The 13,942-nt window shown below is 36.3% G+C and overlaps 2 protein-coding genes and 1 long non-coding RNA gene across 3 annotated transcripts; 1 reads left to right on the plus strand and 2 right to left on the minus strand.

Annotated features, from left to right (window-relative positions):
- Positions 1-973: 973 nt before the first annotated feature.
- On the plus strand, positions 974-8,585 carry LOC135625943 (uncharacterized). The gene is made up of 3 exons (XR_010492208.1): positions 974-1,257; positions 8,170-8,323; positions 8,446-8,585. It is a non-coding gene; the product is annotated as an uncharacterized LOC135625943 (long non-coding RNA).
- LOC135625942 (uncharacterized) lies at positions 8,318-9,375 on the minus strand. The gene is made up of 2 exons (XM_065131098.1): positions 8,998-9,375; positions 8,318-8,920 (listed from the first exon to the last, which is right to left on the minus strand). The coding sequence occupies exons 1-2, from the start codon at positions 9,373-9,375 to the stop codon at positions 8,702-8,704; spliced, it is 597 nt and encodes a 198-aa protein (XP_064987170.1). The 3' UTR covers positions 8,318-8,701.
- Positions 9,376-12,222: 2,847 nt separating this feature from the next.
- Positions 12,223-13,668, minus strand: LOC135624172 (anthranilate O-methyltransferase 3-like). The gene is made up of 4 exons (XM_065127579.1): positions 13,559-13,668; positions 13,058-13,462; positions 12,704-12,976; positions 12,223-12,612 (listed from the first exon to the last, which is right to left on the minus strand). The coding sequence occupies exons 1-4, from the start codon at positions 13,637-13,639 to the stop codon at positions 12,250-12,252; spliced, it is 1,122 nt and encodes a 373-aa protein (XP_064983651.1). The 5' UTR covers positions 13,640-13,668; the 3' UTR covers positions 12,223-12,249.
- Positions 13,669-13,942: the final 274 nt, after the last annotated feature.

Genomic DNA, 13,942 nt, shown 5'->3' on the forward strand with positions numbered 1-13,942 from the left:
CACGTGACAGCAGCAGGACGTTCACGTGTGACATGCGAACTCGTCGTGGCCGTAACGAATTGCGTGGGTTTTAGTAGGCAGCGAGAATTAGTCTTAAAGCATTGAACTGGTTGAGTGGCGACCAGGTTCAATGTAACTGATTCGGAGATCAGATACAATGAAAGCGATAGATCTCCAGCTGCGTTTACCGCATAAAATTAGAGGATAAAATTGTTATAATAAGCGCATTAAGGTAAGTCATTAATTATATTTTCCAATTCGGGAAGGTAACCGCATGAGAAGTACCTAACTTGTACGCAAAAGAATTACGCAAATACTTTAAATCATTATTAACTTATATGTACTTTTTTTAATTTATATTTTAATTTCATCTATTAGGTTATCACATAGTTCAAAAAACGTATCTATTTGACATGCTTGATAACTCTGTTGAGCACATCTGATTTTTATATGATCATCAATATAGGTGTGAGGATATCAAGAATATATGATCTAAAGCAGCTGTAGATAATCCGTTTTAATTAACTTTCCATGTCGTTAAAAGAGTTAAATTGTTTAACTATGTTTAGTTATATTTATGATTAACAAAAAATAACGAGTTAATTAGTCTATTGATCATTGGTTCAACCATTTATTTTTTAAAAAATTTCCAATAAGCTAAAAACATAAAAGTTTATTTAAAAAAATAAAATTTATAGAAAAAAAAGACAATGAGGGATGATGACGATGGAGAGACAGATGGTGCTGCGGATGAGGTTTTTATCTCTATTAATTTTTTTTAAGGTTTAAAATCTAAATATGTAGGTTTTTACAGAATATATATACATATATATATATATTAATAATAGTAATAATAATAATAATAATAATAATAATAATAATAATAATAATAATAATAATAATAATAATATGTGCAATTATGAAAGGGCAATTCCAGTCAAAAGTCTTCCCTTTGATAAACTCATTCGTTATTCCCGGTGGGATCCAGGGCGTCGGGAGAGAGAGAGAGAGAGAGAGAGAGAGAGCCGGCGGCAGCTGTACGCGCTCCTCGACCTCATCCTCTTCGGGCCGGCTACCTCAAATGGTCCTCCGGCGGCGGTGTAGATCTCCGGAACCCGATCGCGTGGCTCCAGCCTCGAATGAAGTTAACCTGTTCGTTGACCATAGCGAGGGGTGGTCCGCCTACCTACCGGATGATGTCGTTCGGCACCCACGACCAGGTGGTGGATGATGGCTTCGACGAGCGGAACCTTCCAGGTTATCAATCGGCAGTCACATTTGCTTCGTTGTACTCTCTTAATCTACCGTTGTTCTATAGAGTTCAAATCTCGGTATATGGGGCTTTAGATGGGCGAATAATAGCGGTGGGCGATGCTATTAGTGACATATATAAGGATGACAGGCGAAATAAAAAAGCTAATAAATGCTCTCCAAAAGACAAGCTTCGCTGTGTAGGTAGAAAGTTGGATTTTTTTTTTTTTTTCCTTCTTAGTGAGTGCTCAATTAGATCTCTAATCAAGCAATGAGAAGGACAAAAACAATTAAATCTTTTGTTTACTTAATTTCTCTGCAACTTCACATAACGACTCAAATTTCTTTTTGGTGGTTGTTTCCGTGCCCACTTTTTGTTTTATGTTTTTTCTTGAGTGGGATTAGGTAATGACCATTATCTTATAGTAGGTTAGCTTGGCGCACAGAACTTACTTTGTCATAAGAAGCAAAAATTTAGCATAGCAGATGACTTGCTGGGCCAAGAAGACACAAAAACCAGACTAATCCTACTACTATATCAGAAAAAATGGTGCTCTGCCTTGAAACTCTTTCGAGTGTTCAGCATTGTCGCATTGTTGCCAAGCAATGCTGGTGAAGCATAAGATGGATTGTTCATGATGTTAGAAGCATGTTAATCATGTGGTACATGACAATTAGAAATCTTAGGTTGCAATTATGGATGTAACCTTTAGTTTCATTGTGCGTAATAGACAACCAAAAACGCCTGTAATCAACAAAATGTCTTCATTTGCAATATAACGACCCTATATGCAATACTTTTCAAGGATAGAGCTGACCGTATTCTCTCAAAAAGCAAATCCAGCTGTTGTTTCATCAGGCTTTCACCTTTTTTTTTTCTTTTTTTTTCTTCAAGGAAATGACAAATATATTATGCTTGGTTTTCTCTTTAAGGAGGTGCCTTGAAACATTTGCTGCATATCTAGAGAATAGCTCATCAAGTATATGATCCCCAAATTGATGTGCGACAAGGGGGTTGGAACCCAGCTCTTTATGTATTTTGCCACATTTTCCCCGCTTAGTAAACTGTCGAGCTCAGTATCATCATCTTATTCATCATATGGGTCCCAATTGGTCTCAAAAATTTGTGTTTGTTCTATGTCAAAGAGATCTTCTTTATGGATCACCGCTTTTACTTCTTCCATCGAAGGTGGATAAAATGGCAAATCGAAGGTGACCAGTTTTTCCTCCTGTATGATTCCCTGGATTTTGATGTGCAATAACTCAATCAATCAGTTATCAAGATATAAAGATATAATTCTTGAGACTGGGTACCTAATAGAAAAAGGCTGAAGACTACATCATTTATTATTTATTTCTTTAGACATTCTTGTATTTGTTTATTTCACTGGATTTCAATTTACCTCTCATTTCTCATTCTGATTTCCTTTGGAATCCACCATGTCATGATTCAGGATCTATTTAAATTTATCTATGTAAATGAACTATGTCTTGCTCATTGGTATTCTTCTTTGATCGTACCAGACCTTCATGAAAACAACAAGTGTGTGGTGCTCTCTCTCCTTCGCTTTCCTATCTTTGCTACTTCCAAGCATATTGATTCTCCCTCTTCTCTTCTGTCCTATCATATTTTATAAAGAATTATTAGAAAGAAAGCGAAGAAAGATTGTGATAAGGATAACTATTCTTCTTCTAACAGGGTAAGAAGAGGATTTTGTGATGGGTTAAGCAGAGCCATTCTTCCAGTTGCTTGTTTATTGGTCAAATGTGTAGAAGATTAAGTCCTAAGAGTTTTAGGTGTTGCTGATCTCAAAGGCAAAAATTGGTGTGTTCTTGGTGAATGCTGGCGGAGGTTACCATTGGACAAAGTGACATTTATCATTTTCATGCATTAGAGGTTAACTCTAACCTTATCCTATTAAAGAATAAGGTTCCTAAATCAATGTACAGTATATATGGCAAATCAATGTATACAATCTTATCTATATAAGCAGAGTGGCTGTTTCTTTGAATTGAATCCTGCACATCCAAGCTGAAAGAAACAACTGTTCCATGATGGCAGGACATCCTCCAAACCCCAATATTTATCATTTGCTAAATCAATAACAACAACATGTACGGAAAATAGTTAATGTAGATAGTTTTCATCTGTTCATAGTGCTGAAGGATCAAGCATGAAAGTTTACTCGATGGTTTAATAATGCACCTTCATTATTTTCTTTGGTATGTGAAAAATACCAAAGCATTCATTGCTTTGGCTAATAGCCCCCACAGATATCCTATCTCTCCGTCCAGCAAATGATATTACCATCACCTCTGTAGCTTAGTTCTGTTGGGGACGAAGGAACAAGAAAAAAATAGAATACTACGATGCAAATAAAAAAAATCCTTTCGATTCAAGAAAATCGATATAGTATTTAAAACAAGAGGATTGAAATAGAACACTTACAAGATATTTCCAAGTGTATTCTCCTTCTTTCTTACTTCATGAACTATGATCAAATTTATAGGACCTAGTAGTAACTACCTCACTCCACTATGTCACCCATGATTGAGATAGTTATAGGAACTACCTTATAACTTTTAGATCATGGGACACTTCTTGAAACATACCTAAAACTACCTAGAACATGATAACCACCTAGATAACTACCATGAATCAATTCTCAACACTCTCCCTTGATTCATAGTTACATACACCGATTTACGACATAAAATAAATATGCTTTTGAACTGGAAGCGACTTGGTGAGGATATTTGCAACTTGTTTATCCGTTCCACAATACTTCATTGCTATAGCTCCACTTACTACAAGATCTCGGATGAAATGATAGCGTATCTCTATATGCTTCGTTCTTCCATGAAATATTAGATTATTCGTCATTGCAATTGTGGTTTTGTTGTCACAAAATATTTTCGTTGTTTCTTTTTGTTATTGATGAAGATCTTCAAGAAGTCTTCTAAACCATATTGCTTGACAAGCTGTTGATGTTGTGACTACATATTTTGCTTCCGATGTCGATAACATAATTGTTGCTTGTTTTTTTGAACTCCAAGATATAACTCCTACTCCGAGGCTAAAAATTTTGTCTGAAATACTCTTTCTATCATTTAAAACTCATGCTCAATCACTATCAGTCAAACCAAATAATTTACATTTAAAATTATGAGAATATCAAATACCATAATCTGTAGTTTCAGTAATATAACGCAGAATTCTTTTAATAGCTCCAAAATGATGTTTGCTTGGACTATACATAAACTTGGATACTACACCAACAGAGAAGGTAATATCTGGTCGAGTATGAGTTAGATAAATCAAACCTCCAACCAAACTTCTATAGTATCTTGCATTTATCAGACATGTACCATCTTCAAGTTTCAGTTTCTCATTTATATTTATGGGTGTTGCTACAACTTTGCAATTAATTATATTAGATTTTTTAAGTAGATCCATTGCATACTTTCTTTGTGAAATAAAATTTTCATATGATCATTGCTTCACTTCCAACCCAAGAAAATAATACAGTAAACCTAGATCTGACATTTTAAACTTATTCATCATACACTTTTTAAATTCTGCTACAAAAGAGTTAGATGAACATATATATATAATATCATCAATATAGAGACAAACCATTAGACAAACCATGCCCTTGGAGCTTGTTTAAGCTCATAAAGAGTTTTCTTTAGCTTATATATACTTTCTTCATGTCCTTTAACCAAAAAACCTTCGGGTTGAGTAACAAAAACCTTTTTATGTAAATCATCTTTTAAAAACGTAGATTTCACATCAAATTGATAAACAGTCCAACTCAAGTGAGCAGCTAAAGCCAAGAAAGTTCTCACGGTTTCGAATCTAGCAACTGGAGAAAAAGTATTATCAAAATCAATATCTTGTTGCTGTGAATATTCTTTTGGGATAAGCCTTATGCTTTTAAATACTTCCATCTGCATTAAACTTTCTTTTGAACACTCATTTTAATCCAATATCTTTCTTTTCTTTCGGTAGCTCCATTAGCTCCTAAGTTTCATTCTTCTCAATTGATTTGATTTTCTCCTTAATTTCTTTTCTACATTCTTCTTTTTCAACTGCTTCCTCAAAAGTTATTGGATCTGAAATATACAAAACAAATGTTGAATCATAAATTTCTGTTAGTGATATGAAATTTCTTCGAGAGGTTTCATCTAAGGAATCAGAATTTGAACTGCTATTGGGTGAGGTTGACGATGAACTTGTTGGAGTAGGATCTGTCATTTGATTCTGTAGAGTGTCTAGTTCTGCTGGAATTTGAATTTGTATTCCACCTTTATTGGTCTCCCAATTCCAACTTGCCCTTTCATCAAACACAACATTTCTGTTAATAATAAATTTGTCACTAATAGGATTATATAATCGATATGCTTTCGATTGTAAGGAATAACCAATTAAGATGCATTTTTCAAATTTTTCATCAAACTTGTAATGATTTTATGAATTCACCAAAGCATAAGCAATACAACAAAAAAATCTTGGATAGCTGACACTTGGTTTTATACCATACCAAGCCTCAAAAGGAGTTTGATTCATAACAACATTTGTTTATGAAATATTCAACAAATAAACTGCTGTTGCAACTGCTTCTGCCCAAAACTGATTTGGAAGGTGTTTTCTTTTAAGCAAACTTCTTACCATTTCAACGATAGTTCGATTCTTACGTTCAGCTACACCATTTTGCTCTGGTGTATATGGTGCTGTCAATTCTCTACGAATACCATTTTCTTCATAAAAAAAATTAAACTCATTAGACAAAAATTCACCACCTCTATCTGTCCGAAGTGTCTTTATATGTCTACCACTTTGCCTTTCTATAAGTGTCTTGAATTTTCAAAAATTATCAAATGTTTCATATTTCGATTTCAGAAAATAGATCCAACTCATGCGACTATAATCATTAGTAAGCAATAGAAAATATTGACTTCAATTAAATGATTTTGTATTTATAGGTCCACATAAGTTAACATGAATTAATTCAAGACAATTAGATGCTCTCTATGCTTTTCCAACAGGAAATGATTTTTTACTTTATTTGTCATAAATGCAACCTTCACATACATCGAGTGTATTAATCTTGGACAATTCGAAAATCATTCCTTTTTTATTTAACAACCTTAAACCCTTAACGTTAAGGTGTCCATATCTTGAATGCTATAAATTAGACTCATTCTTTTGAGTTACGACAAGCGCATGCCTTTTAATATTTAAAACATCAAGTGGAAACATCTTATTTTGCATCATGCAAACATTTACTGTAATCAAACCAGATTTTTTATCTTTAATAGTGCATGAACCATCATCAAATATAACTGAATATCCATCATCTATCAGTTGTCCAACACTCAATAAGTTATGTGATAAAGTATGAACAAAGAAAACATTATCAAGGTATTTTACCTTCCTTTGATTTGTTTTCATCTCAATTATTCCTTTCCCTTCTACTTGGATTTGCTTGTTATCTCCAAGTCTAACTTTCAACTTGTGAGTTTCATCAATATATCTAAATATTGATTTTATGCCTGACATATGATTAGAACATCCACTATCCAAAAACCAAATATCATTTGAGATATCATGAACTTGTGAATAAGTCATTAATAACTTACTATTTTCTTCATTTTCCTCCACATAACTTGCTTGCTTTTCTCTTTTCCAGCAATATGTCTTCATGTGATCAAACTTTTTACAATAGTGACATTAAATTACACTCTTGTAATTTTTTTTTATCATAATTTAATTACCTTTGTTCATCATGTCCATCAAAGTGTCATCTTCCTCTTTCATTTCCTCTACCATGAAATCCTCCTCTGTCACGTCCTCTTTCTATTGATTTTTTATCTTCTTTTGAAGTAGAAGACTCCCCCTTAACCTGAAATGATTTCTCTTCATTTTTTTTAAGTGACATGTTCAACCTTGCTTCATGTGCTTGCAAGGAACCCATTAGTTCATCAAATGAAAATGTAGATAAATCTTTTGACTTATTAATTGCGGCAACAACATGACCAAATTTCGGAGTTAAACTTCTCAAAACTTTTGCAACAATTATATGATCAGGAAGATGTTCACTATAAGATTTTATTTGACTAAAAATTTTAGTCACTCGAGAAAGAAAATCTTGTATCGATTCATTGTTTTTCATGAACAAAATTTCATACTCACGATGAAGAGTTTGAAATTTTACTGTAATCACCCTTGATGAGCTTTGAAATTCATTTTGAAGTATCAACCAAGCTTGCTTTAAGCAATTCTTGAGAAGATTATCTCATATACAGCTTGTTGAATGAAGAATAATGCCTTTGAGTCCTTCTTTCTATTCTTCCTCAGCCTGATTTCTTCATCTAGATTCACATATACATTCTCTATTAAGTCTCAAAGATCTTGAGACTTGAATAGAGTCTTCATCTTGATACTCCAAAATTTATAACATTTGCTCGAGAAGATGGGAATAAGGGGTTGAGACATAGAATTGTCATTGAAAGCCATAATGCCTAGTTCATATTGAAACTTAGTTCTGATACCACAAATGTTGGGGATGGAGGAGCAAGTAAAAAAAAAATTCTTTCGATTTAAGAAAATCGATGTAGTATTTAAAATAAAAGGATTGACATAGAACACTTACAAGATATTCTCCTTCTCTCTTACTTCATGAACTATGGTCATATTTATAGGACCTAGTGGTAACAACCTCACTCCACTATGCCACCCTTGATTGAGGTAGTTATAGGAACTACCCTATTACTTCTAGATCATTGGTCATTTCTTAAAACATGCCTAAAATTACCTAGAACATAATAAACACCTAGATAACTACCATGAATCAATTCTCGATAAATTCTACATGACGACACCTTAGAAATGTTGACAAGTTTCTGTGACTTCAGGTGGGCTTGTCTCTGCAAGGTAGATGTTCCTCTTGTTAAGTGATGCACCCTGTTCAGTCTCCAATCCTTGAAGAACCTGACATTTCAAGATCGCTAGAGCATCAATGGATCGATAGATACAATATACTATCTGGAAGCATCTTCTCTATGATGAGTAAGTTTATCATGCCTTTCAGTGGTATTTAGTCACATGGCACCAAGTCTCTATACAACATTCAGAGCATACACCAATTTTTAATGGTATTACTTCCATGTAATATGACCAACCGCATGCAGGAATCCAAAGAAAGTGAAGCTTGTTCAAGGTGTAAAGAACAAGTAGCCATTGCAGAGGGTATCCTGAGAGAGCCAGATGAGACTGGGGGAGGAGTGAAAGAGGTGGACACTCCTGCATGGGAAAAGCCTTCCGTAGAAGGAGCCTGGCAGTCCCACAACATAGTACGGCACAAGCATATCCCCCTTCTCCTCCTTAACCTTCCTCTTGTATTCTTACAGGGAGCGGAAGACGTGATCAAAATCCTTTCCGGGGAGGTCATTCGAGAAGAACTGGATCTCCGGTGGCTCCTGAGGCCCCGTGCCTCCCCACATGCCACTGACGACGTCGAGCACCTCGGAGACCACCAGCAAAAGTGTTAGGGCCCGAGGAACAGCCGAGGTCAGCCACCACCGTTCTCTCAGGGAGCAGCAGCTCGTAAACCCCTTCTATTGCATCCTCCGGCATCGGCTTCGTCATGATAAAAAGTGATTTCTCCTGTAACGTAGTTGCAAGCCAGTGATCAGATATGCTATACACTTCAAGTTCATGCAAACAGTTGAAGAGGAGCCAACCTGAAACTCATAGTTGAGAGCATTGCTGGTTTCCCCCGCCCCTCCAACCATGTGAAGGACTTGTTCTACCTTCATGCCCATGTCTCCTCTGAGAACTTGTGGTGCTTCTGACGGTAAGCCTTTAGCAGCAGGACTTGTATTAGTCCATAAGTCCTCTTCTTTTTCCTTCTTTGGAGGCTGAATGCTTCTATCAAAGATGTCATTTGCAGGTGGATCTTTCAGGAAGAGAGGAAAGCCTCCAAATCCATCGAAAGAGTTCACAACAAAGAGAGGATCGTCAAAGGAATGCCAAGAAACTCTGCCGAGTGCAAGAATCGGAGACAGTGAGTTCCAGAGATGCTGGTCCACAGAAGTCCCTATCTGTAATCCAAACTTCATTAGCCACTGGATTCTTCTATCTTGTGATGTCCACAAAAAGATTACTTAGATTGCACTGTTGAAAAGCAATACTGTCATCGTACGAGCTTTCTAGAGATAATTAAGATAATTTGCAAGTGTTCATCAGGCATGTTCACCGTGATCTGAGAGATACTGACATGGAGCAATGTGTACTCACTTGGTCTTTTCGTGCCGATGTATCCGGTAGATCAGCTTGGACTATCTCGACGTACCTAAGCTACCATGTGTGACCCTGATGATCTCCGGTGCAATCAAGCCGGTGGGAATATACACTATAACCGGATCAAAGTAAGGTTTAGAAGCAATGTGATGCCTCAGCAAAGTCAACTCTTATACTATCTTAACTTAGTTGATAACATCAAAAGAGGTTAATTATCTCCCTCCAATTACAAATTACTTTTGTCTTCTTTAAATCAAGATCGATTTGTATTAGAGTAGAGAATATATTTCATCACCATAAAAAAAAAAAAAAGAAAGATGGTTTTCTGTAATGACCTTAAAGAACTTATCATTGTATGATAAAAAAACAAGTGAACTAGGGGCGGGCATATAGTGTTTTCTCTCTATTTTGGAGGACTCTTATTTTTAGTTATCTACAATAGAAGATAAGATTTCCCAAGGAGAGGAACATGTTAATGTATTCAAGCTAAGCTACTTCACCTTTTCAATGAAGCTTCTTCCATTATTGTTCTTATCTTCTATTATTTTAATCATGGTATCAGAGTAGTGAGAAAAGCAAAGCTTCGTTCTTGCCTTTGACTAGCGACCAACGCCGCTGAGAAAAGCGAAGCTTCGCCCTTGCCTTCGGCTAGCGACCAATGCCGTTTAGTCTTCGCTGATCTGCCAACAGTCGACGGACTTAAGGAGAACGAAGGGCGGACTTAAGAAGAACGAAGGGCTTCTTTCGTTATTGTTCTTATCTTCTATTATTTTAATCAATCTACTAGTAGAGTTTATGTCAAAAGAGGATAACTGAAAAATACTTGATATTTTTAATATATCTTTTGGTTCGACCGAATTAGCGGTCTAGAATGTTATTAAGAACAAAGGATTGCGATAAAATTTTTTTAAAAAAATCTAAATCGGTTTGAAAAGTTTTCAAACCTGTCATTCTTTCTTCTCTCAAGTCAACGCTTTATGCCAAAGCAAACCGAGTTATCTATTATTTATTTTTTTTAGAAAAAAATAGAAATTTTTTTTGTAATATTAAATAATATATATAACTCGTGTGTGTGTATTCGAACTTACATATATTATCTGTACGGGATTATTTATATTAACCGATCCGATGTCCCAACAAAGAGAAGTTGCCGATGATTTGTATCTATCAAATCCATTTGATAGGAGGGTGAGATGGGAGATTTAAAAATGATGACGTCATCATTGGACCCACCATGTACCACGCACAATTCAATTCAATTCAATTGCTTTGGAATTATGCTCAGGACGAAATCCCGTCGCGAGATTTCGCTGTCACTTTGTCGGATGGGCAGCATAGTAACGACATGACTTTGAGCTCTACTGTACATTCTGACACGCATCACATCAGACAGAACAACACGCACGAGAAATTTATTGGTAATCTAATTAAACAAAATTAATATAACGACGACGACCCGACTGCATATGAGACCCGATTTGATTTGGCTGTTAGCCTAATTTACAGTGACTCGAGACTTGGGTCATTATCGACTAGGCTGGATTTGGTACCGATGCATGTCCCCATTTATTTCGCACTGGGGTATGGATCCAACAAAAGTTGTTGAATGCATTATTTCAATCACTCACTTCATCGACTAATAAATGGGAGCTTTCAAAGCTTCATAGTCATTTTTGCCATTAAAATCCTCCTTTATGTTGTTGCAGAATATTAAGTTTCAACCTCAAACATTCGGTGATATAGTGATGTTTCACCAGACTAATGTTTTACGTGTAAAATTATTACATGTTTCAAAACTTTGATGAGTAAGACTCGTATATCATTTCTCAAGTTTATTGGATCAAATATTATGTTCTCGACTTCTGATAAAAAGGAGCTTCGTATATCGTCACCAAATAAATATTTTATATATAAAATTATTAGATAATATTTTGAACTCTTAATTTTTGATAAATGAGTTCAGTCCGTCACCTCAATATTTGATCGCTCACCGGAATAGAACAATGGCGTCGCGTTAGATCCCAAATACAGTCAAATTCTTTTTTCTTTATCTTATGCATGTATATTTCTTCAAAGATTTCTATGTAAGTTTTATATATGAAACACCGATAGTTTGCGTTTTCAATTTTCTAACACTCGTATAGGAACGATCTATGCTTCATTCCTTCGAATATGAGAGAGAATATAAAACTTTTTATTGATTTAAAATTAGAATTTTAAACTTATATAATTAACTTCTTTTTGGCATTTTAAACTTATACATCTATGATCAATCTAATTACGAAACTAAATCAAATAAGGTTTCAAGTAATCAAAATCTGATTCAAAATTTCAACCTTTGATAAATAAATTTGATATATTATCATCAAACTAATATTTTAAATATAAAATTATTAGATGAATCCTTAGCTATTGATCAATTACATTGAATCTATGCTTCTGATGAGTAACATCCCATTTCAGATATCCATTACCGAAACGACAAGAGACAATCATATGACTAGTTTTCATTCAATGAGAGATACACCATATATTATATATAATATGCTCACCAATAACAAGCACCACAATATATATATATATATATATATATATATATATATATATATATATATATATATATATATATATATATATATATATATATATATATATATATATATATATATATATATATATATATATATATACTTTCAAGCTTTCCTCTTCAAGCCAATGACTAGTATGGTGAACTTAGTTTTGGCCTTGAGGCAATGCTTGGAAACGTTATCGGCATATCTCAAGAACAATTCATCAAGTATGGCGTCCCCAAACTGATGTGCGATCAACGGCTCGATCACCGCTCGTATATATCTCGCCACATTCTTCCCGTTCGCTACGTTGTCGAACACAAGATCGTCCTCGGAGTCATCGAACGGGTCCCAGTTGGACTCCAACATCTGTGCTTGGTCCAGATCGAACAAACCCTCGTCGTGGATCACCGACTTCACTTCCTGCATCGAAGGTCCATAGAATGGCAGATTGAAGCTGTCCACCTTTTCCTCTACGATGACTCCCTGAGTTGATCGATGAACACTACAATGCGTCGGAAGCGGCCTACAGATGGGTACTGGAAATGGGAGGTGCAAGCAGGAGAAAGAAGATTACCTCTGAGGCCATGGAGTTAAGAGCTTCCGCTAAGAGTCCCCACAAAAGGCTCAGATCGCCCATGGCTGGGTGTTGCTTCTTTCTTCCTAGGAATGTCAATACCATTCCCCCTCCCACGCTCAGCTCGGCATAACGAGATTTGAGGAACGAGGAGAAGTCTCTTCGGTACTGTTCTTGATATGCTTCCACAACCTGTGGTGGACTCGTCTCTGTGATGTAGATGTTCCCCTTGTTCAGTGGAACACCACGATCACTCTCAAGTGCTTGAGGAACCTAACATATTTGTTTCATGGCGTTCGATCATGTAAGATAGAGAGAGCTCCAGTATATATACTGTGTACAGAGGAAACTGACCTGAGAGAGCCACATGAGGCAGTAGGAAGAGTGGAAGAAGTGAACACTTGTGCACGGGAAGAGCCTCCCGTAGAAGGAGCCGGGCACGCCCACGACGTAGTAGGGCACAAGCAGCTCCCCCTTCTCTTCCTCGATCTTCTTCCCATACCTTTCCAGTGACCGGAAGACGTTGTTGAAGTCATTCCCCGGGAGGTCGTTGAGGAAGAACTGGATCTCCGGCGGCTTCTGCTCCAGCCTTCGACGTAGCTCACCGACGACACCGAGCACTTCGGAGACCACCAGAAAGGTATTTGGGCCGGAAGAACAACCGAGGTCGGCCACCACCAGCCTCTCAGGGAGCAGTGTCCTATACATCTCTTCTATGGCATTATCCAATATCGGCTTCGTTCTATATAACGTTTTCTCCTGAGAATATAATACAAGCAGTGAGGTGATGATTCATGTAATAAACCCTACGACATCATCTAAGCTATGTAAATGTAAATATTAGGAGAGATTAACTTGAAGCGTGGAATTGGTGGCATAGCTGGTTTCTCCAGCTCCTCCCACCATGTGAAGGACTTGCTCAACCTTGATGCCCATATCTGTATCTTCTGAGAACTTGTGCTTGATGTGCGCTGAGCTTTGGAGATCCAGTTGTATATATACAGGCGATGAAGGAAGTGATCAGCCTTACCTCATTTCACATCACCATCTTCTAGATGACTGCACGTCACGCACCCCCTTTAAGATGCGATAGATGCGCGAGATATGATTGTTGATGTCTGGTGACGTGGAGTGCTCGCCTTATCTCTCTGCCTGCATTGTCACTTGCTCTTTTCTGGTGTCACGTTCACACCTAGCCATGCAACCATGTCGATGATATCATGCACGAAATTGTCTTCT

Source organism: Musa acuminata, chromosome BXJ2-10, assembly GCF_036884655.1.
Source record: "Musa acuminata AAA Group cultivar baxijiao chromosome BXJ2-10, Cavendish_Baxijiao_AAA, whole genome shotgun sequence".
In the NCBI taxonomy this organism is placed as follows: domain Eukaryota; kingdom Viridiplantae; phylum Streptophyta; class Magnoliopsida; order Zingiberales; family Musaceae; genus Musa; species Musa acuminata.